Raw genomic sequence first — 23964 nt, 5'->3', positions numbered from 1 at the left:
GGATGTGAGTCTGGAGGGCAGGGTGGCCCATAGCCGGGTCTTCTGCAAGGGACATGTTTGGATTCTTCTTTTCCAAAACGTAGTCTTTTGTTTTATTTGACTCCCATCCGTCATGGCTGGCTGCCCAGCACAGCGCTGGAGACGCGATGACAGCAGCCCTCTGGTGTTATTTCCAGAGTTAACAGAAGCGCCTCCCGCCGCTCTGCACTAAGCCCATGTTTGCTGGTTTGTGGCACAGCCTTGGTCTCCTGCATGTGGTGTTTTTCTATTCTAGTTTACCAAAATTTTGCCTTGGGCTTTTAATGAGGGAGTGAGTTTGTTCATATATGTCCACGTGTGTAAATGTGTGTGTATTAATGTACTGAGAGTTCCAGTGGCTTTTCTGCTTCTTTTTTATGAGTATAGTTAATGATATCCTTTATAACTTGTGATCTAAGATACACATTACTTGACAGTAGCTCGTGATCCCTTTTTCTCCAGCTTTATTGAGATGTAATTGACAAATAAGAATTATATAAATTCTAGGTGTACAACATGACATCTTGATACATGTGCACGTTCCGTGATGATTACCGCAGTTAAGCTAATCAGTATGTCCATCGCCCCACGTAGTTACCTTTATTTTGTGATGAGACATTTAGATGGACTCTCTTAGCAGATTTCAGTGTCACTGCATCCCATTCTGCATTAAGGTCAACTGTCCCCGTGCTGCACATGGGGTTTCCAGAACGGACTCATCCTGCGCCACTGAAACTGCATCCTGTCATCAGCATCTCCCCGTGCCTGCACCCCCAGCCCCTGCGAATCACCACTCTGCTCTCTGCTGTGGTGAGCTTGGCTGTTTTAGATTCCACGTATGAGGGAGGTCTGCAGTATTTGACTCTCTGTGCCTGGGTTATTGCACCTAGCGTAATGTCTGCAGGTTGGTCCATGTTGCCACAAATCCCAGGATCTCCTTCCTCTCCGTGGCTGAGTCGTAGTCCATCGTGCATACACACCACATTTTCTTTATCCACTCAGCTGTTGATGGACGCTTAGGTTGCTTCCGTATCTTAGCTGCTGTGAAAAGCGCTGCAGTTCACATGGGAGTGCAGGTATCGCTGAGATCTGGCTTTAATTTGTCTTGTATAAATACACAGACTGGGATTGCTCATCACGGGGTAGTTCTATTTTTAATTTTTTGAGAAACTTCCATACTATTTCCCATGATAGCTGTACATAATGGCTTAGTTTTCTGTTAATGTAGGTTCATAGAATCTCTTATCTTTTGAAATCAGATTGGTCTGCAGTCCCATCTCTCTCACTGTTGTTACTGGTTTCGTCATCAGGGTGTCACCAGTCTTACTAGAGGAATCCAGAAGCTCTCTGGCTTCTTCTGAGCTCTGGAATATTTCAAGTATTACAGGAAGGTCTTTATATTGAAGGCCGACGGTATACTCCTTTGAAACATATTAAGTCTGCCTTCTGAAGAATATCTTTCAATACCATTTCCATATTTTTCTAGATATCATTGTATTAAAATTGTTTTGTTTTGTTATTCAGTGTAGGTAATTTACATTTTTTAGAACACAGTAGATTTCATTTATATTTCAGAATTTTAGGAGAAATATACCCATACTATTTTCTTATGCTGAAAAAAATCTCTGAATATGTGAGCATACTTCTTTTTCCATCTTTAATGTCTGCTGATTATTATTAGACTGTATTTTTATTTTCTTTAGATTTTCCTTGATGGACATCTGTGGATTTCTGTGGACATTTGAAAAGAGGGCGTTGTGTTTCTTCTTGTTGGAGATTGCTGAGTAAAAGTTTCAGAAGGCGTTGTGGGTGGTCCACTTTCCAGATCCCTGTTGTCTAAGAACAGCCCTCCCGCGGATGCCTGCCACAGCAGAGTCTAGGGGCGGAATTACTTCCTTCAGCCTTGGGAGAGGCTGGACCACCAATGCGTCTCATGTTTGCATAACTTTGATCTTTTATGAAACCTCTTCTCTTTCCAGAACCTGGCACTATTGCTCCTTCTTGTACTTCATTCATTTCACCAGACCCCCTCCCCATCACTGTCCTCAGCTGTGTTCATCCCCCGGATCCCATCTTCCTTTAGTTCAAGAACTTTTATCCGCATGTAGGTTTGATGATTTTGTTCCGTTCTTGGGTTCTCTCCTCCTGTGATCCTGGTATCATAGACCCTGGGTCTCTAGGCTCATCCCGCTCGGAACTCAGGCTCTTCTCGGCTTCATCTCTTTGTCCTTCTGCATTGGGTTTGGGTCAATCCTTGCCTGAACTGGGTCACTGCATCAGCTCCTCTGCTTTCAGGATCTATTACACAGACCACCATTGACATGTGTATTTAGAGTGTCACACTTTCAGTCTCCTGGAACTTGGGGTGTTTTCCTTCTTCCTCTTCCTCCTCCTTTTTGGTAGCACCCTGTTCTTGTTTCATGAAGTGACAGCCTCTCTGTTTTCTCGCATCTGCATCATCGCTTGACCAGACTTTGCTCCTCTGTCATGCTGTGATTTCCTCACATGTCTGAGGATCCTTCGTTGTTGTTCACGTTTTTAAGGGAGGGTCTAGATTGTTTGACATTCATTGCTGAAAGGTTCTCTGCCCATAGATACACATATTCTGCACCCAGGGCTGATGCTGGGGCTCTGAGGAGGGGGGCCTTGTTCACTGCTGGTTGGACATGGGGGATCCCGTTCATCGGGGCATCCACAGCTTCCTGGGGCGTGGCCTCTTCCTCTCCAGCTTGGGACCTAGGCTGGGAGTCTCCTGGGCCAGCCCCACCCTTCCTGGTTCTCCCAGTGGATGTAGGCCACCGAGTGGCTCTTCCTGAGAACTTGACACATCAGGTAAAGACCACTGAGCGCCCACAGTCATCCTCATGTGTGGTCCCCGTGCTACAGTCCCGGGAAAAGTCATTTGTCTTCACAGTCCTTCTGCTTTTCTTTCTGTTGGATTTAAAGTCAACAGAACCTGATCTTTTTGTCTTGCCTTTTCCAGAAAATCCTTACTGACCTGGTCTGTGGATGGCATGCTTCCGTTTTCTATCACTGCTCTGGCACCATTCATTTTTATTTGGTTAAAGGGGATATGGAGGCATCGGCCAGTGGCCATCTCAAATGGAGGGCTAAGACTGTTTTTAACAGATGGACTGAGATAAAATTCATAAGCCACGAAGTTCACCCACTGCAAGTGCACAATCCATTGGTTTTTAGTGTAGTCCCAGCATTTCTCAGCTGTCACCATTATGTAATTTCACAACATTCCCCCTCCGAGAAAAACACTGATCAGCAGTCACTCCTCATGAACCCCTCACCCAGCCTTGAGCACCCACACATCTACTTCCTTTATCTGTGGCTTTGCCTGTTCTGAGCCTTTTACACAAACAGATCTAGCCACAAGTGGCCTCTCACTGAGCATCATGCTTTCAAGGCTCGTACATGTGGTAGCCTGTGTCAGTATGTGATTCCTTTTCGTAGATAAGTAATATTCCCCGTGGAAATGGGCCACATTTGGCTTGTGTGGATGGGCTGTGTTTTGCTTGTCATTCATCCTCGGATGGACATTTGGGCTCTTTCCACTTCTTGGCTACTGTCAGTGCTGCTGTGTACATGGCCCACAAATCTCCTAGAACTGGACTGGCAGGATCACACGGTCACACAGTGAGTGACATTTTGAGAAACTGTTTTCCAAGGTGTTTTCACTGGAGGCTGAAGCTCTGATGAGGCAGAAGACACCTCGAATGGGAACCCAGAGCAGGGGTCAGAGCTGAGACCTCCCCACAGGAGATGTCCTCCCTGGGGATGGCCAGACAGGCTGGGCCAGGTCCTGTCAGTGCCTCGGACAAGGGCAGGTGGGGGTCAGTGACAACGTGGAGGAAGTCAGAGAGCGAGCCCCTGGCCCTCCGTGGCTCTGTGTTCTGACCCTGTGGTCAGCAGTGGGCACAGTGAGGTGGGGCTCAGCCATGCATGTGTGGGGAGCCCCTCCCCAGGATGGCGCCGGAGCCCTAGGATGAAGCCTCAGCCCGCACCAGCTGCCCCACAAACCGGGGCAGGAAGCAAACATCTCTGTACCTGGAGGCCCTCATTTGTCCCTTCATGGGGACCTAGCTTTGCTTCCAAGGAGGTGGACAAGGCTGTGTCAGTTTGGCCCCGGCCCTGGGGACGGCCGCTGCTGACTGTCCTGGGTGGTCTGCCTCGAGGGGAGCGAGGGAGGTGGCTGTGCTGACCACAGTGAGCTCCGTGGGGTGGGACTCTGGGAGGTCCTGGTGCTGGGGCTGGCGGCCTCTGGCACTGACATGCAGGGGTCATTTGCTGGGGCAGGAGTGAGACCTGGGCTCTCAAATGCGCACAGCGACCTGGTGGAAAGAGTGTGGCGGCTCGTACCACTCGCCCGACGCGGCATGCGGGATGGAGGGTGGCAGGCAGAGCCGAGGGCTGTCTGGGAGAGACCTGGGAGACTGGGGGTGTGCGGACAGGGTCCTCAGGGTAAGTGTCCAGGACCACGGGATCAGGAGGGAGCCGAGACCCTGAATGTCTACGTGAGGCCACACGGGGCAGGAGGGCCGGCAGGCTTGGTTAGTGGTGCCATGGTCCCTGCCCATCTGTGCTCTCGCCAGCGATGCCTGAGCAATGGGTATTCAAGAATCCCGTGACAACCCCAGGCTGCTGGGCTGACGTCCTGGAGGAGGGCGTGGTCCTGTGTCTCATGGTGGAGGAGACCAGGGCTGCAGGGACGGGCACTGTGTCCATAGCTGGTCTCCCAGGGGTAGCAAGAGGGGTGAGGCTGCTGGGCGGAGCCAGGCCCTGGGGGGGCCTCCCGCAGTCCTGGGGGGCAGCCACGGAGCTAGGGAGGGTAAATGTGTCTCAGGGGCCCACAGCGGCTGGCCTTGGTTCCAGAGGCGGCTTTCCTGAGATGGGCCTGGGGGCCACGTGCTGGGGCTGGGGACCCACAGGGCTAAGGGGGAGCCTGGGCTGCAGGGTTCCAGAGGCCAGCACCAGGCGGCTTTGCTTCCTGCTTCATTCCATCCCGCAGAGGTCCACAGACAGAATCCAAGGTTGACAGAGACAGAGGCAGCTTTCTTAGGACACAGAGCAGGCACTGCCCAGGGTGCAACCAGCCCTGCTGGGGTCAGGACTCTCCCTGCAGTCAGGGGTGGCATCACTTCCCACCTCACCCTGTCCCCCACCCCGGGGGTCCACAGACAACACAGAGGTTGGTATGAGACAGGGGCGGCTTTATTAGGACTCAGACGGGGTACTGCCGAGGGCGAAACCAGGCCTGCTGAGGTTGGTTCTACAGAGCTGGGATCTGGGGGCACAGCTGGGGTCCCCCGTGCAGCCAGCATCTGGGAAGGACTGGGGGAACATCCTGGTCCCCGAGACAAAGAGCCTGCCCCATCCTCTGAGGGTGTCAAAGCCAGAGAGGGCAGGGCTGGCTGCGGCAGCTGGGAGGTCAGCCCCCGGGGGGAAGGGACTCTGGATGACATCCAGGGCCATCAGCTGCTGGACTCCTGGCCTGAGGAAAGGCCTCAGCAGGCTGGGCGGGAGCACGCGGGGCGGCAGAGGAGGGACACGCAGGAGGCCGGACGGCAGCAGCTGGGCTGGCAGGAGGAGGCAGGGGCACAGCAGGAGGGGACGGGCACACAGCAGGCAGGCCTGCACATGGGGCGGCAGAGGAGGGACACAGAGGAGGAGGGTCTGCAGCAGGAGGTGGTGCAGCAAGCCGGCTGGCAGCTAGACTGCTGGCAGCATGAAGAGGAAGCCCCAGAGCAGACAGGCACACCGCAGATGGGCTTGCAATAGACAGGTACGCAGCAGGCCTGCTGGCATGGGGAGGAGGTGCAGCAAGCTGGCTGGCAGCTAGACTGCTGGCAGCATGAGGAAGAAGCTCCAGAGCAGACGGGCACACAGCAGACAGGCTTGCAGCAGACGGGCACACAGCAGGACTGCTGGCATGGGGAGGAGGTGCAGCAAGCCGGCTGGCAGCTAGACTGCTGGCAGCATGAAGAGGAGCCCTCAGAGCAGGTGGGCACGCAGCACACAGGCTTGCAGCAGACGGGCACGCAGCAGGCCTGCTGGCAGGGGGAGGAGGTGCAGCAAGCCGGCTGGCAGCTAGACTGCTGGCAGCATAAGGGCGTGCAGGAGCTGGTGCAGCCCGATTGGCAGGGGCTGGGCTCACAGGCGGCCTGGCAGCAGGGGCTGGACACACAGCTCACTGGGGTGCAGACCAGGGTCAGGCAGGGGGCCGGGGCGCAGCAGCTGGGGGCGCAGCAGGGGGGCTCACAGCAGCTCTCTGGGCAGTCGTCCACCTGCCAGGAGTCAGAGCAGGCGCTGGAGCAGACGGACATGGTGGAGGCGGCCATGCTGGGGTGCGGAGGAGGTGAGTGGGGGAGGTGTGAGTGAGTGAGTGTGTGAGTGTGTGAGCCTGTCAGCTGCTGGGGCTCTGGGGCTTTTATACGCCCGGCGCCTGTGTTTTCCCCAGCACGAGACTCAGCAACGCCTTCCGTGTTGGTGTTTGTTGCTGGGAGGACCCTCATTATTTCTGCTTCCCTTGCCATGACTTGTCCTCACTCTGCTCCTTACACTCGGCTGGTCCTGGGCAGAGCCGGTGCCCCTGGCTGAGCCTGGCCTCCGGGACACCAGGGGAGAAGGTGCAGTGTCTCTGGGGCTGCCCTGGTGACTTCCACCTGGCAGGTCCCGTGACTGTCCCCAGCGTGGTCTCTTGGCCCAGGGGATGCCCAGCCTCTGTCTGCAGGGGCCTCACAAGGCAGGCTGGACTGGCTGGGATTGGGAGAGCCAGGAAGGAGGCGCCTGTGTAGGGAAAAATCGCTTGAGGACAGCCCTTCCTGGGGGGCTCTGGGATCTTCTGAGCTCCTGATGTCTGCCAAGGGCAGGAGGACAGGGAGGACCTCCCCTCCCCTGAGAGGGAGACGGAACGTTCTGGCAAAGTCTCTGGACAGTCAGTTCATTGGGAGGACAAGGTTTGGGGACTGGCCTTTGGGTCTGGACCCCTGTCCCCTGGAGCCCTGGTCAGGTGTCCTGAGAGGGGTGGGCATAGGTCACGGCCTGAGGATGGGGAGGGGCCTTTGCCTTGGAGATGCAGGAGTGGAGTGAGGGTTGTGTGGAGAGTAGGACACTCAGAGTTGACAAAGCCTGTGCTTTGGAGGCCATCAGGCAGGGCTGGCCCTGACCCTGGGGCAGGGATGGTCACAGGCGAGCTTCTCTGTCCTGGGGCCTGAGCGCAGCGCAGCCTGAGGCTGGTCTGACAGGAACCGCAGACCTCCCAACATCCTTCCAGCCTCTTCTGAATGAGAAAAGGATCCCAACATCCTTCCAGCCTCTTCTGAATGAGAAAAGGATCCGATGGGGACACAGTCAGTCCTGCTGCCCAGATGCCCGGGAACTTTACAGGGGACAAGAATCTTACTCTCTGTTTGCACCTTGACTGAAGCCACAAGCCAAGACATTGAAACGTGATGTGAATTTCTGGTGTCTGTAGGTGGCATGATTGTCCACCTAGGATCAGAGTGACTGTCCCAGGCCACGTTCACCAAAGGGCTGTATGAGGGACAAAGTCACTGCACCCAGCAGCCCCACCTGTACCCCTGCCAAGGCCGTGTGACAGTGCAATGGAAAGGGAGCCCGTCCGCCTGGCAGCCCCAAGTATAAAATGCGCGATGGGAATGTGAGAGGGTCAGATGTGAACAAAAGCGTAAACCTTGATGAGGGCGCATACAGCACACGTCCCCTGGAAACCCGGCAGGGTGGGTGCTGGAGACTGGTCCATGCGCCTCAGCTCAGCATCCGCGTCATTCCCATCACAGCCCCGAAGGAATCACTGGGTGTGCAGATGAAGATACTGAACTGCCAGAAAATACTTGCAATCTCCATGACAGGTGGAAGATTAATGTAAAAAATTGAAGGTCCTTACCACTAAAACAGGATGAGATCCAAAATAATTGAATACAAGGTTTAAAATTTTAAATTTCCAGTAAGCATTAATGAGATGACGGTGACCTGACCTCATTAATAACTAAAGTTTCTCAAATTTAAACACGTCTCCCCCCGTAAGAGGAAACAAGGTTTAAAATGCTGAGGATATCACTCTGGAGCGCGGGGGCTTCATTCTCAGAAACGCTTGGCAGGTGTCATTTAATTTAAACTGTGGTAAACAGTAATATAAAATTTACCATTTTACCCATTTTAAAGTGTGCAATTTGGTGACATTTAGTGCAGTCACAGTGTTGTGCCACCATCCCACTACCTACCTAGTTCAGAACACTATCATCACTCCAAAAGGAAACACGTCATATGTGTATAGATTGTACTTTAGGTTCTGGGATACACGTGCAGATCATGCAGGATTGTTGCATAGGTACCTACGTGGCAATGCGGTTTGCTGCCTTCATCCCCCCATCACCTATATCTGGCATTTCTCCACATGCCCTCCCCAACCTCCCTACCCTCCACTGTCCATCCCCTAGTCCCCCGCAACAGACCCCAGTGTGTGATGCTCCCCTCCTTGTGTCCATGTGTTCTCATTGTGCAACCCCCACCTGTGAATGAGAGAGAACGTGCGGTGTTTGACTTTCTGTTCTTGAACCGCGTACTATTAAGCAGCCACGCCCCAGCCCCGGCAGCCACGCCCCAGCCCCGGCAGCCACGCCCCAGCCCCGGCAGCCACGCCCCAGCCCCGGCAGCCAAGCCCCAGCCCCGGCAGCCACGCCCCAGCCCCGGCAGCCACGCCCCAGCCCCATCAGCCACGCCCCAGCCCCGGTAGCCACGCCCCAGCCCTGGCAGCCACGCCCCAGCCCCGGCAGCCACGCCCCAGCCCCAGCAGCCACTATTCTGCTTGTCTCCCTGGCTATGCCTGTTCTGCACGTTTCGTATCAATGGAGTCAGAGAATGTGTGGCCTTTGTGTCTGGCTTTGTTCACTTAGCATATTTTCAAGGTACACCGTGAAGTGTGTTTCGGAACTCCATTCCTTTGCATGGCTGAACCACATTCCGTCGTATGACACGCCACATTTCACTTAGCCATTCATCTGCCGATGGACTTTGGGGTTCTTTTCAACTTTCGGCTAGTGTGAACAGTGCTTCTATAAACATTCCTGTACACATTTTTGTTTGAACATCTCTTTTAAATTCTGTTGGGTATACACCTAGGAGTGGGAACTGATGGGTCATATGGAATTCCATGTTTACGTTTTTTTTTTGAGGACCTGCCAGACTGTTTTTCATGGCATCTGTACCATTTTATGTTCTCACCAGCAATGTGCAAAGGTTCCAGTTTCTCTTCATCCTTGTGAACGTCTGCTACCTTCTATTTGTCTGTGCATGTGTGTGTTAAATTATAGCGAGCTTAGTGGGTGTAAGTAGTGACAGCATTTCACTGTGGTGTGCATTTACGTCTCCCTAATGGCCAACAATATCGGGCTTCTTTTCCTGTGTGTATTGGCCATTTGCCAATCTTCCTGGGAGGAATGTCTGTTAAAGCACTTTGCCTCTTTTTGAATTGGGTTGACTTTTTGTTGATGAGTTTTAGGAGTTATTTATATATTCTGGATGTTAGATCTTTACCGGAATTACGATTTACAGGCACGTTCTCCCCTTCTGCGGGTTGCTCTGCTCTCTTGATGGTGTCTTTTGATGCATACAACTTTTTAATTTTCATGACATTCCGTTTATCTTTTTCCTTTTGTTGCTGGTGCTTCTGCTGTCACATCTAAAACACCATTGCCCAATATAAGGTCATGCGTATTTACTTCTATTTTTCCTTCTAAGACTTTTATGGCTTCATCTCATATATTTAGGGCTTTGATCCAGTTTTAATTTGTTGGTGTGAGATATAGTGCAACTTCGTGATTTTGTGTGTAGATAGTCAATTATCCCAGAACCATTAAAACAAATATAGACAGGGTCTTGGTCTGTTGACCAGGCTGGAGTGCAGTGGCACAATCATAGCTCACTGCAGCCTCAAACTCCTGGACTTAAGTGATCCTCCCACATCAGTTTCCCAGGTAGCTGGGACTACAGGTGTACACCACCATACTCAGGTAATTAAAAAAAAATTTTTTAGGGGCCAGGGTCTTGCTATGTTATCCAGGCTTGTCTTGAGCTCTTGACCTTAAACAATCCTCTTGCCTCAACCTCCTGAGTAGTTGGAATTACAGGCATAAGCCATCATGCCTGGTCCTAGAAGATAAGACAATTATAAACATTAATGTGCCTAACATCAGACCCTCAAAATATATCAAGCATAAATTGACAGAATTGAAGAAAGAAATAGACAATTCCAGCTCAACAATAATATTTGAAGACATCGATAAGTCACTTCCACTGATTAAAAAAATTTTAAAAATAGAACAACTAGATCAAAGATCAATAACGAAATAGAGAACTTGAAGAACACAATAAACAAGCTAGATCTAATACAGTCACAAATAAAACACTCGACCCAACTACAGCAGAATTCACATTCTTCTCAATTCTCCAGATTAGGCCATACATTAGTCCAAAAAGCAAGTCTCAATCAATTTAAAATTATTGAAATCATATAATGTATCTTCTCTGACCACAGTGGAAATTAGAAATCAGTAACAGAAGGAAAACCGGAAAACTCACAAATATGTGGCAATTAAACCACACACACTTAACGAGTTGATCAAAGAAGAAGAGAAGTTAGAAAATACTATGGGATAAATGACAATGACAGTGTGACAACCCAAAACGTGTGGGATACAGCAAAAACAGTCTATGGAGGGAAATGTATAGCTGTAAATGCTTATGTTAAAAAACAAGAAAGATCTTAAGAAACCAGAAAAGAAAGAGCAAACTAAACCCAAACCTAGAAAAAGGAAGAAAATAAAGATTATATATAGAATAAAGGGAGCAAATAAAGAAATTGAGAATAGAAAAATAATGGAACCAATGAAGTCTAAAATTAGTTTTTGAAAGCAGCAATAAAATTATAAACCTTTAACTAGACTAAAAAAAAAGAAGGCTCTAATTACTACAATCAGAAATGAAAATGGGAACATCACTGCTGACCTATATAAATAAAGACTATAAAAGAAGTGAACAATTGTACACCAACACATAAAACCAATAAAATTCATTCCATTTAAGCATGCTCAGTGATATCAAACACATTCATAATGTAGATAACTAGATGTAATGGATAAATTCCTATTCACATACAAACTACCAAAATCGATACCTTTATTAGTGTTCTTTATTTCTTAACATGCCTTCAAGGTATCGTCTAGTGCCCTTTTATTTCATCCTGAGCTGGCATTTCTTGTAGGGCAGGCCTACGGGCAATGAACTCTCTCAACATTTATTCATCCAGAAGTGTCCTAGTTTCCCCTTCAGTTTTGAAGGATCATTTCACCAGACATAGACTTCTTGGTGGACAGTTTTTTCTTTTTCAGCACTTTAAGTACATCATCCCATTACCTTCTGTTCTTCATGGTTTTTGATGAGAAATTGGCTGTTTATCTTCTTTCATCCTGCTTTCAAGATTCTCTTTTTGTCTTTCAATAGTTTAATTTTATATTTCTGTGTGGATCTTTTTGAGTTTATTCTACTTGAAGCTCATTGAGCTTCTTGAATGTGTAGAGTCACGTTTCATCATATTTGGGAAGTTTTTGGCCCTGATTACTTCAAATAGTTAAAAAATTATTGTCATAAAAACACATAAAATTTATCCGATTTTAAGTGTACAATTCAGTGATATTAAATGCACTCAAAATGTTTTGTGCAGTCATCACCACCGGTCTTCATAACTTTTCATTTTGAAAACTGAAACTCTGTCCCCATTAAACACTAACTCCACATTCCTCCTCCCTCCGAGCCCCTGGCAACCACCATTTTACTTTCCGTCTCTATAGTTTTTCTTCAAATGTTTTTCAGTGCTTCATTATTCTCTCTCTGCTCTTTTTCTGACACTGCTGTTAAGTGTGCTGTTGGTATGTTTGATGATGACCTACAGGCCAACTAAACTCTGTTCAATGTTTTTTTGTTTTTGTTTTTTTTTGTTGTTTTTTTTTTTGAGACATAGTCTCACTCTGTGACTCAGGCTGGAGTACAGTGGCATGATCTCGGCTCACTGCAACCTCTACTTCCCAAGTTTAAGTGATTCTTCTGCTTCAGCCTCCTGAGTAGAGATTACAGACATGAGTCATCATGCTCAGCTATTTATTTTATTTTATTGATTTTTATTTCATTTTATTTTTAGTAGAGGTAGGGTTTCACTATGTTGGTTAGGCTGTTCTCAAACTCCCAACCTCAAATGACCTGCCTGCCTCAGTCTCCCAAAGTGCTGGAATTACAGGCATGAGCCATCATGCTCAGCCTCTTGTTTTGATGCCCTTCAGACTGGAGTATTTCACTTGACCTATCTACCTGTTCTCTAATTTTTCCTTCTGTCTGCTCAAATCTGCTATGAACCCTTTCTAGTGAAGTTTTTGTATCAGTTAGTATACTTTTCAACTCCAGAAGTTCTATTTGATTCCTGTTTATCATCTCTCTTTTGATATTTTCACTTTATTGAAATGTTTTCTTAGTTTCTATTTGGTCTTTGCCTATGGTTTCCTTTAGCTCTTTGCATATATTTTAGAACTAATGGAAAGGCTTTGTCTAGTAAATTCAATCCTGGGCTTCTTCAAGGACATTTTTTACTAATTGGCTTTTTCCCCCTGTGAATGAACCATACATTCTTGCTTTTTGCATGCTTCATAATTTTTGTTGCAGGCCTGCTGGCAAGAGGAAGAGGCACAGCAAACTGGTTGGCAGCATGAAGAGGAATCCCCACAGCAGACAGGCATACAGCACACAGGCACAGAGCAGACAGGCTTGCAGCAGACGGGCATGCAGCAGGCCTGCTGGTAGGGGGAGGAGGTGCAGCAAGCCAGCTGGCAGCTAGACTGCTGGCAGCAAGAGGGTATGCAAGGAGCTAGAGTAGCCTGATTGGCAGGGGCTGGGCTCACAGGCCGCCTGGCAGCAGGGGCTGGACACACAGCTCACTGGGGTGCAGACCAGGGTCAGGCAAGGGGCCGGGGCGCAGCAGCTGCGGGTGCAGCAGGGGGGCTCGCAGCAGCTCTCTGGGCAGTCATCCACCTGCCAGGAGTCAGAGCAAGCGTTAGAGCAGACGGACATGGTGGATGTGGTCATGCTGGTGTGGGGAGGAGGTGAACTGGGAGAGATATGACTGAATAGTGAGTGAGGGAGTGAATGAGAGAGGGAGAGAGGGAGTGAGACAGTGAGTGTGAGTGTGGGTGTGAGTGAGGGAGTGTGTGGGTGTGGGTGAGTGTGGGTGTGTCTGTAAATGTGAGTGTGTGAGTGTGAGTGAATGTGTGGGTGAGTGAGTGTAGGTGAGTGTGAGATTGGGTGAGTGTGTGGGTGTGTGAGTGTGTGTGTGTGGGTGTGTGAGTTAGTGAATGAGTGTGAGTGGGTGTGTGTGGGTGAGGGATTGTAGGTGAGTGTGTGTGCAAGTGTGTGAGTCAGGGAGTGTGTGGGTGTGTGAGTGAATGAGTGTGGAAGTGTTGGTGACAGTGTATGAGAGTGAGTGGATGAGTTTGAGAGGGTGTGTGTGAGATTATGATGTGGGTGAGTCCGTGTGTGGGTGAGTCAATGAGAGAGTGTGGGTGACTATGTCAGTGAGTGTGTGTGGGTGTGTGAGTGTGGGTGAGTGTGACTGTGGGTGTGTGTCAATGAGGGAGTGTATGTCAATGAGTGTATGTGAGTGAGGGTGTGACAGTGTGAATGAAGGTGAGAGTGAGTGAATGTGAGGGTGAGAGTGTGGGTAAGAATGTGAGTGAATGTGAGGGTGACTGTGGGTGAGTGTGTGTGGGTGTCAGTGAGTGTGAGAGAATGTGAGTGACTGAGGGTGAATGAGACTGACTGTAAGGGTGTGTGAGTGACTGAGGATGAGTGTGCCAGTGAGGGTGTGAGGGTGAGTGTGACTAAGAGTGAGTGTGTGTGGGTGTTAATGTGACTGAGTCTGAGTGAGGGTGAATGTGAGTGTGACTGAGGGTGTGACAGTGAGTGAATCCCTAGTAGAGGGAAAGTACACAGAAGTGAGTCCAAATTTTCTTGTGCATTTTATTATTGAGGCATTTACTGATTCACAGACCATAGCCATGAGGCTGAGGTTGAAGCTGAGAACAGCTTTTTGTAGTCTCATAAAATTGGAAGACAAAGACACAGAGTTCAGGACTTGACAAGGTGGAGGGATTCTGGTTAAAAAGTAGCAGCTGTAATCCCAGCACTTTGGGAGGCCAAGGCGGGTGGATCATGAGGTCAAGAGATCGAGACCATCCTGGTCAACATGGTGAAACCCCGTCTCCACTAAAAATACAAAAAATTAGCTGGGCATGGTGGCGCGTGCCTGGAATCCCAGCTACTCGGGAGGCTGAGGCAGGAGAATTGCCTGAATCCAGGAGGCGGAGGCTGCAGTGAGCCGAGATTGCGCCATTGCACTCCAGCCTGGGTAACAAGAGCGAAACTCCGTCTCAAAAAAAAAAAAAAAGTAGCAGCAACATTAACAACAAAATAGGCTTTCAGTTGGAAAAACTGAATATAAGTGAAGGGCTACTCCCTAGGAGGAAAGAAAAACCAGAAAGAAGAATGCAGCCCATCTTTAAATCGGCTCCTATTGAACTCATGTGATCTGTCCATAGCCTAACTGCCCCCAGAAACAAAAGTGATCTTCTCTGTGGACAGCAGCATCAACAGAGGCTCAAATAATCTGACAAATTTTCATAAAGTCCATCATTCAGTCAAAAATTACTAGGGGTACTAGAAGACAAGACCAAAGGACCAAGAGAAAAAACCAACAAGAGAAACAGATACATGGGACCTTTAGATATCAGAATTGTCAAACTGGAATTTAAAGTAATGCTGATTAGCTTGCTCAAGAAAACAGAGGACAAATGGAGAATTTCAGTTTCAAACTGGATTTTTAAAATGGAATCAAACAGAAATTCTGGAAATGAACATAATAGCTGAAATTAAGAACTAAGTAGATTAGCTAAACAACACATTAGGCAAAACCAAAGAGAACATTAGTGAAGGGAGATGAGGAAATGTCAAGCTTGAGTACAGAGATGGGAAAGAAAAGAGGGAAATAAAGTGGAGTAATAAGCATATACTTATGTTGTAAGTAATTATGAATATAAATGGTTGAAATCACAGAAGATGAGTAAAATGGGGGTTGTAAAATATTTGAAGATATAATAGACAAGAACTTTAGAGTGATTTGAAAGACATTAACCCATAGATGCAAAAAGCATTTAAGAATCTTTAGCAAGGTGAATACAAAGGAAACCACACCTGGGCATATTGGGGCTGAAATTCAAAGACAGAGAAAAATTTTAAAACAGCCAGGGTTGGGGGGGTGGGGGAGAAATATTACCTTTAAAGAAGCAACAATAACATTTACAGATGACTTCTCAGTGGAAATGATGGAACCAGATGACGATAGAATGATATATTTACTGTCTGAAAGAAAAGAAGCATCAAACTAGAATTCTACACCTGGGAAGAAGATCCTCAAAAATGATGACAGCAAATGATGTTCTCTGGACACTGAGAGAATGTGTCACCAGCAGTATCTGCACTAAAGAAAATAAAAATATAATTAGGCAGAATGAAAATGATCACAGATGGAAGCAAGAAGTTGATAAGGAAATGAAGTGTAACAAAAGGAGGACACACATGGGAAAATCTAAATGAATATTTACTGTAGATATCTTAGAAGTTGTAAAATATTTATAGAAATAAAGTTCATGGCAAGAAGATCACAAAATTCAGGAGGGGGCTATATGAAGTTAAAGTGGTCTTAGTACACTGCACTGTCTGGGAAATAATTTAAGATTGAATTTATAATAGACTTTAAAAAGCCATAGATTCATGTTGTAATCTCCACTAGAGTAATAAAAGAATACACAATTCAGGAGGAAGAAGATGAGTGTAGTGGTTGAATCATGCCTCCCCAAAAGTCATATCCACCCAGAAAGGAATGGCTCTTTTCCTGGCCATTCTCCTGGCCTGTGGCTGGCCCCTCTGCAGTAGGGCCATCATGTCCCCAGGTCACACGCATGTGACTTCCTGGGTAGCACATAGCATTCCTCAGTTGCTTTCACTGGAAGCCAATACTTCAGGTCCCCACTTCCTAAGGTCTGGAAAATTATGACAACCTAATAAAACAAGCTGAGAAATTTAAGACTGGTATTATTTCTCTCCCAGTTGTTTGGGAACATTAGGCAGTGAAAGTATTTGGGTCTGTAGGTGGCTCTGTAGGAAAGCTTTTAATTTTAGATTCAAGTTATTTAATCAATATGGGATGTTTGTATTTTTTTCCTTTTGTGTGGATTTGGTGTCTTGACAAATATAGACAGTTGTGTCTCCAGCAACAAATGTATTATTTGTACCCAACAAAGTAGATACCAAGATGTAATGGAAAAACTCCTATAAACACACAAACTACCAATATGGCTACCTTTGCTGTTGATCTTTCTTCATTCATATTGCTTCAGGTTACTATCTAGTGCCCTTTTATTTCAGCCTGAATTAGCATTTCTTGTAAGGTAAATCTTTCAGCAATGAGCTCTCTCAGGTTTTATTTACCTCAAAATGTGTTACTTCTTCACTTTTGAAGGATAATCTTGCCAGATGCAGATGCCATTTTTGTTGCTGGGTGCTCCCTGCCCCTGGCCCCCCACCCAGCATGTTACATATGTCATCCCAATGCCTTCTGGCCTCCATGGTTTCTGATGAGAAATCTGCTGTTAGTCTTCGGTCCGGCTGCTTTCTAGATTCTCTCTTTGTTTTGACTTTTGAGAGTTTGATTATACTATGTTTTTGTGTGAATCTCTTTGAGTTAGATTGATGTGTTTCCTCAGTTTTGGAAGTTTGAGCCATTATTTCTTTAACTATATTTTTCTGCTCCCTCTGTCTCCCCTTCGTTGGGAAATTCTGCTAAGTATGTTGGTATGCTTGATGGTGTCCCACAAGTCTTTTCAGATTTGTTCATTTTTCTTCATTCTCTCACCTACTCCTCATTTTCTTATCTACTCCTGAGACTAGAATACTTTAATGGATCTATCTTTGCATTCACTAATTCTTATAGCTGCTAAAATTTGCTGTTGCAACCGTATCGTGAGTTATTTATTTTGGTGATTGTACTTTCCAGTTCCAGAACTTCTATTTAATTAATTAATTTATTTATCTTATTATTATTATTATTTTGAGATGGAGTTTCACTCTTGTTACCCAGGCTGGAGTGCAATGGCGCAATCTTGGCTCACTGCAACCTCCGCCTCCTGGGTTCAGGCAATTCTCCTGCCTCAGCCTCCTGAGTAGCTGGGATTACAGGCACGCGCCACCATGTCCAGCTAATTTTTTTGTATTTTTAGTAGAGACGGGGTTTCACCATGTTGACCAGGATGGTCTCAATCTCTTGACCTCGTGATCCACCCGCCTTGGCCTCCCAAAGTGCTGGGATTACAGGTGTGAGCCACTGCGCCCGGCCTCTATTTAATTTATTTTAAAAATTCCTCCTGTTTATTGATATTCTCTATTTAGTGACACATCATTCTCCTGGTTTACCTTAATTCTTTGTCTGTGATTTTATTTAGTTTTTTGAACATGTTTAAGAGAGTTGATTGAAAGGCTTTGTCTAGTAAGTCCAATTCTGGGCATCCTCAGGAAGATTTTCTATTAATTGTTTTCCCCTCATGAGTAGCTCATATTTCTTGCTGCTTTGCATGGCACATGCCTCTGGTGAAAACTGGACAGTGACTATTACAATGGGAGATTTCTGGGTATCAGGTTCACCTCCCTCTGTACAGTTTGCTGTTGCTGATTGCTGTAGATTATGGTTGTTTTTGTTTGTTTATGTCACTTAAAAAATAGTTTCCTTATCATATGTGCTCATGTTCTATTAGCTTAGTGCTCGGATAGTAATTTGACAAAGAGTTCCTTAAACCCCTGGAATCAAGAAATATTTTTCTGCCGGATTTGTAGCTGGACTTTGTATGTTGGTCCACACCCTCAGCACTCAGCTGGGGAGTTTGCAACTCTGCCTTCCCCTTCACTTCCTGCTTGCACCTTCACTTCCTGCTTGCTCCTTCACTTCCTGTTGCTCCTTCACTTCCTGCTTGCTCCTTCACTTCCTGTTGCATCTTCACTTCCTGCTTGCTCAGAGCCTGAAGTTCAGCCAGAGGTGAGCACTGAGAGCTTCTCAGGTTTTTCTGAGCCTCTGCCCCATCATGGACATGCACGGGGGCCTTCTGGACTCCCAAGAATATGTGGAATCTCCCAAGACCCTTATTCCTCAAAGCATGTCATCTCCCAGCTTTTCCTCCCAGAGTTTTTGGGCATGTCCAATGTTTTCCCAACTGATAATTTTTGACCTAGGTGTTAGTGACTTGTTCATTTATCTTTAAATGTTCAGACACACACCCTCCATGTAGCTGCTCCTCTGCCTTGAGAGAGTCTGAGTTGGTGAAATAAGGAAGCCCTGTGTGTTAGCCCTTCAGGGAGCTGCCAGATGGGTTGAAATGGACAACTGCACTGCCTTGCAAACAAGGTCCCCTCTGCTTCCCTGGCAGCAGCACCCCACACCAGGAACTCTGACTGTCACCCTGCTGAGGATGGGGGATGGGGTAAGGGGAAGTTAAAATCCATGAGGTTTTCCTGTTGGATTCTGTTGCTCTTAGTTGATTATGTGTTCCTTGCTTGCTGCAAACCTTCGACTATTTTCCAGAGTTCAGTTAAAGTTGATTTTACCAGGTAGTGTGTGTTTGTTTGTGTATTACTTCTTTTTCACACTGCTATAAAGATACTATCCAAGACTGGGTAACTAATAAAGGAAAGAGCTTTGATTGACTCACAGTTGCACATGGCTGGGGAGGACTTAGGAAACTTTCAATCGTGGTGGAAGGTGATGAGGAGGCAAGGACCTTCTTCACATGGTGGCAGAGAGAGAAGCAAGTGAAAGCAGGGAGAACTGCTTTATAAAACCATCAGATCTGGTGAGAACTCATTCACTATCACGAGAACAGCACGGGGGAACCATCTCCATCATGTCCCACCAGCTCTCTCCCTCAACACCTGCTCAAGATGAGATTTGGGTGCACACAAAGGCCACCCACATCAGTTTGTTTTGCCAGTTTCTGACGTTCCGTGGAGGAACAGGCCCTTTCAGTTCCCCGCTGCACCATTTCCTCTGTCATCGGTCTTAGCAGGCACAGTTTGGACAACCTTTTTGAGTGTATTTCTAAGCATCTCTATGAATTCATAATCTGCAAATACTCCAGCTTAGAAGTGCCACTCCTGGGAATTTAGGCAAACACGTACCTGAGTGTGGAAAGGTATATGGTAGGAGCACCCACAGAGGTGTTGTTTGTAATAATGAGCAGCTGGAGAGACATTCGGTGCCATCCACCTGCTGCTGTGTACATCAGGTGCAGCGGGTCCACGCTTCGGAATGCCGTGCACCTTGCTGAAGAAAACTGTAAGACATTTTTCTTTATCAAATTGGCAAAGAGAGAATAATGTAGCCCCCACGTTGTGACTGTACAGCTGTTGACAAGTGAAGACTCAGGGCCTCTTGTGGGCAACGTGGTGACGGTCACACCTCACCAGCGTCCCTTGCCTGCAGTTGCATTTCTAGGAGTCTCTTCTCAGATTTGCTCAATCCTGTTTGAAAGCACATCTGGCTACATCTGGACCTGTGTGTCCATGTGTTTCTCTCGCCCTCTGGTCTGCATGTGCTGCCACACGGTCCCAGCTTCCTCTGCCATTGGGGTCTTCCTGTTCCCACCGGCCCTCTGCCCACCCAGCACAGCACGGGGAGCTCCGGAGAGTGCTGCCTCGTTTGGCACCCTGGGCAGGCCGGGCTTTCTTCTGCAGCCTGCGCACCTGCGCTCCTGTGTGTGCCTGGCTCCGGTGAGCGCACAGCATTAGTCCAGGGCCCCCTGGTGCGGCGCTGGCTCCATTCACCTCCATTCCCTCGTGGATGGATATTTCGGTTGTTTCATGGTAATAGACAGTGCCGCTTACGTACATGTGCTGGAGATTTTCCAGCACTGCAGGGTGGGCTCGCCCAGGTGGGACTGTGGGTGCAACAGTCCTGGGGCCTGGAGAGCCCCACAACCAGGGCACGGCAGCAAATGACCAGGCTCAGGAAGTCTTGGGCACTGGGACTGAGTGGGGACTGAGCCTTCCTCGGCGTGGCCGTGAGTCCCACCTGGTGACCCTCCTGGAGGAGTTAGGCCACCGTCCCTTGTGACTTCAAGGTTAAGTCACTCATTCCTAGAAACAGTCATGGCTGGAGGAGACCGATGTCAGCGCAAACCATGTATCCCCCCACGAGGAGCACACAGGAGAAGAGAATCAGGTGACCAAGGAGAGTTTATTGGGAGCAGGAGGAGGTGCTGACAGGCTCAAGTCGAGGCCAAATGACCCGGGCAGAGAAGCTGGGAGGGAGGACGGGGGCCCAGCAGGCAGGTGGGCAGGTGCTGGGAGGCAGGAGCTGGGGAGCAGCAAGGATGGGGGCTCCTGGGAGCAAGGAGGGTGGTCACCTCAGCACAGTGGAGACATGGGGACCCTGTCCCCAGGTGGGGGCAACCACTTAAGCCAGATCAGGACCTGAGCCCGGCTGGCCCTGGGGGAAATGCCTGGCAGCAGCTGGACTCCTGGCCTCAGCAGAGGCCTCAGCAGGCTGGGCGGGAGCACGCGGGGCGGCAGAGGAAGGACACGCAGGAGGCTGGGCGGCAGCAGTTAGGCTGGCAGGAGGTGGGGGCACAGCAGGAGGGGATGGGCACACAGCAGGCAGGCCTGCACATGGGGCGGCAGAGGAGGGACACGGAGGAGGAGGGTCTACAGCAGGAGGTGGTGCAGCAAGCCGGCTGGCAGCTAGACTGCTGGCAGCATGAAGAGGAGGACTCTGAGCAGACAGGCACACAGCAGATGGGCTTGCAGCAAACAGGCTTGCAGCAGATGGGCACACAGCAGGACTGCTGGCACAGGGAGGAGGTGCAGCAAGCCGGCTGGCAGCTAGACTGCTGGCAGCATGAAGAGGAAGACTCAGAGCAGACGGGCACACAGCAGACAGGCTTGCAGCAGACGGGCACACAGCAGGCCTGCTGACAGGGGGAGGAGGTGCAGCAAGCCGGTTGGCAGCTGGACTGCTGGCAGCATGAGGGTGTGCAGGAGCTGGTGCAGCCTGACTGGCAGGGGCTGAGCTCACAGCTCACTGGGGCACAGACCAGGGCCAGGCGGGGGGCTGGGGCACAGCAGCTGGAGGTGCAGCAGAGGGGCTCACAGCAGCTCTCCTGGCAGTTGTCCACCTGCCAAGAGGAGCCGGTGCAGGTGCTGGGGGAGGAGACTCGGCTGACACAGCTCGGGTCATTGGAGCAGACAGACGTGGTGGATGCAGCAATCACATACGTCCTGGTGCGGCAGGTGTCAGCCATGGTGGGTGCTGGGCTGGGCGGCGTGAGTGCTGGTGTGAGGTGTGTGGGTTTGTGTGCCCTGGCTGCTGAGGTTTTATACTCTCCCTTGGTATTTTCCTCACAGGTGTCTCGCAAGCCTTCCCCTTCCTTGTTGTGGCCGAGACTTTGCATCCAAGCAACCCTAATTAGTTTACTTGCTGTGGGATGTTATTGTGGTCCCAGGACTGCTGTGTGTGGCTGAGTGATGCCGGCCACTTGCTGATGCCTGTGCCCTGCAAACAAACACAGCAATGCTGCATGTCTGCTGGTGGAGTGGGAGTTGAACAGATTGCGAGTTGGTGACTCTGGAAAACCCAGCCCCACTTTCCTTCTCTCTTTTCCTGTGTATCTTTGCTATTGGGATGTTTGGTACCAGGCTGGGGTGTTTTCTACCAGCAGATGCTCTCTACCTGTCCCAGAGTCCTGCTCCACTGAACAATGGGTGTCTTGGCCAGGAATGCCCCCAGCTCCCTACTCTGCCACCCCTTCCTGCTCCATCTGCAGGCTCTGGTGGGATGTCCCTGCATTAGTCCATTTTCACACTGCTGGTAAAGACATACCCAAGACTGGGAAGAAAAAGGGTTTTACTTGGACTTACAGTTCCACATGGCTGGGGAAGCCTCAGAATCTTGGTGGGAGGCGAGGGGCACTTCTTACCTGGCAGCAGCAAGAGAAAATGAGGAAGAAGCAAAAGCGGAAACCTCTGATAAACCCATCAGATCTCGTGAGACTTATTCACTATCACAAGGATGGCATGGGAAAGAGCAGCCCCCATGATTCAGTTACCTCTCCCTGGGCCCCTCCCACAACAGCTGGGAATTCTGGGAGATGCAATTCAAGTTGAGATTTGGGTGGGGACACAGCCAAACTATATCATTCTGCTCCTGGCCCCTCCAATATCATGTTATCTCATTTCAAAACCAATCATGCCTTCCCAACAGTCTCCCAATGTCTTAATTCATTTTAGCATTAACCCAAAAGTCCACAGTCCAAAGTCTTATCTGAGTCAGGGCAAGTCCCTTCCACCTATGAACCTGTAAAATCAAAAACAAGCTGGTTTCTTCCTAGATACAATGGGGGTACAGGTATTGGGTAAATACAGCCATTCCAAATGGCAGAAATTGGCCAAAATCATAGGGGTTACAGGGCCCATATGAGTCCAAAATGCCCCAGGACAATCAAGTTTTAAAGCTCCAAAATGATCTATTTTGACTCCAGAAGTCCCATCCAGGTCATGCTGATGCAACAGGTGCGTTCCCATGGCCTTTTGCCATTGGCCTTTGCCACAGGAACGCCACCACTGTGGCTTTGCAGGGTACAGCCTCCCTCCCAGCTGCTTTCACAGGCTGGCATTGCGTGTCTGCGTTTTTTCAAGGCACACAGTGCAAGGTGTCAGTACACAGCTCCACTAGGAAGTGTCCCAGTAGGGACTCTGTGTGGGGGCTCCAACCCCACATTTCCGTTCTGCACTGCCCTAGCAGAGGTTCTCCATGAGGGCCCTGCTCCTGCAGCAAACTTTTGCCTGAGCATTCAGGCGTTTCCCTACATCTTCTGAAATCTAGGCAGAGGTTCCCAAACCTCAGTTCTTGACTTCTGTGCACCTGCAGGCCCAACACACCATGGAAGCTGCCAAGGCATGGGGCTTGCACCCTCTGAAGCCACAGTCTGACCTATATGTTGGCCCCTTTCAGCCGCAGCTGGAGCGGCTGGGACACAGGGCACCAATTCCCAGGCTGCACACAGCATGGGGATCCTGGGCCCATGAAACCACTTTTTCCTCCTAGGCCTCTGGGCCTGTGATGCGAGGGGCTGCCATGACCATCTCTGACATGGCCTGGAGACATTTTCCCCATGTCTTGGGGATTAACATTAGGCTCCTTGCTACTTAAGCAAATTTCTCCATCCAGTTTGAATCTGTCCCTAGAAAATGAGTTTTTGTTTTCTATCGCATAGTCAGGCTGCAAATTTTCCAAACCTTTGTCGTCTGCTTCCCTTAGAAAACTGAATGCTTTTAACACGCCCCTCTCCCTGGCAATTGAACAGATTGTGCATCCCTCCCAAGGTCCATGATCTTCTTAGTTCTCCTGTTTATCTCACAATTATTAAACAACATGCATGCTCTGTTATTTCTTGCATTTTCAATTTCAGATATTTGATTCCCTATCGTGGAGAAAAGTACTTTCTCTTCTTTATCACCAGCTCCATGAAAAGCTCCCCTCTTCCCATCCTGAGAAGGCAAAGGCAGTAAAATATCAATATTTAGTTACATCAGTGTTCAGAATGTGTATTATAATAAAGTAAATATTGTTCATAGCCAAGTCTGAATAGTGGAATCAGATTTAATTTTCTTATTTGTACATGTTTTTGTTTATGTTTTTTTCCTCTTAGAGTTAACAATTGCTCCTCCCCAAACTCTGACTCATTCATCCCCATGCTCCACTCAAGAGGTTCAAACATAACA

General features: G+C 48.6%; 3 protein-coding genes across 4 annotated transcripts in view; 1 reads left to right on the top strand and 2 right to left on the bottom strand.

The window, feature by feature from the left end:
* The window catches only part of TSPEAR (thrombospondin type laminin G domain and EAR repeats), a 170144-nt gene that overhangs the window by 49987 nt on the left and 96193 nt on the right, over nt 1–23964 (top strand). The window lies entirely within an intron of this gene.
* LOC105711709 (keratin-associated protein 10-3) lies at nt 5532–6365 on the bottom strand. Of its 2 annotated transcripts, XM_064379991.1 has the most exons (3): nt 6045–6365; nt 5897–5948; nt 5532–5785 (listed from the first exon to the last, which is right to left on the bottom strand). In XM_064379991.1, the coding sequence occupies exons 1-3, from the start codon at nt 6363–6365 to the stop codon at nt 5532–5534; spliced, it is 627 nt and encodes a 208-aa protein (XP_064236061.1). The 2 variants fall into 2 exon arrangements, with proteins under 2 accessions (XP_064236061.1, XP_064236060.1); XM_064379990.1 differs by having other exon boundaries at nt 5532–5948.
* Nucleotides 20653–21506, bottom strand: LOC105711724 (keratin-associated protein 10-8). Its single transcript, XM_012444594.2, has one exon. The coding sequence runs from the start codon at nt 21483–21485 to the stop codon at nt 20724–20726; it is 762 nt and encodes a 253-aa protein (XP_012300017.2). The 5' UTR covers nt 21486–21506; the 3' UTR covers nt 20653–20723.

Source organism: Aotus nancymaae, unplaced genomic scaffold, assembly GCF_030222135.1.
Source record: "Aotus nancymaae isolate 86718 unplaced genomic scaffold, 86718_ANA_hifiasm-v0.15.2.pri h1tg000022l_1, whole genome shotgun sequence".
NCBI classification, from domain to species: Eukaryota; Metazoa; Chordata; class Mammalia; order Primates; family Aotidae; genus Aotus; species Aotus nancymaae.
The sequence above is the reverse complement of the archived record's forward strand: the minus strand, read 5'-3'. Positions and strand labels throughout refer to the sequence as shown.

Bases quoted from the DNA above. Each gene is read 5' to 3' on its own strand.
- LOC105711709 (XM_064379990.1), bottom strand. From the start codon at position 6,365: ATGGCCGCCTCCACCATGTCCGTCTGCTCCAGCGCCTGCTCTGACTCC. The intron at 5,949-6,044 runs GTGTGCTGCGTG...CCATGCCAGCAG, and splicing joins TGCCCGTCTGCTGCAAGCCT to TCCTGCTGTGTGCCCGTCTG.
- LOC105711724 (XM_012444594.2), bottom strand. From the start codon at position 21,485: ATGGCTGACACCTGCCGCACCAGGACGTATGTGATTGCTGCATCCACC.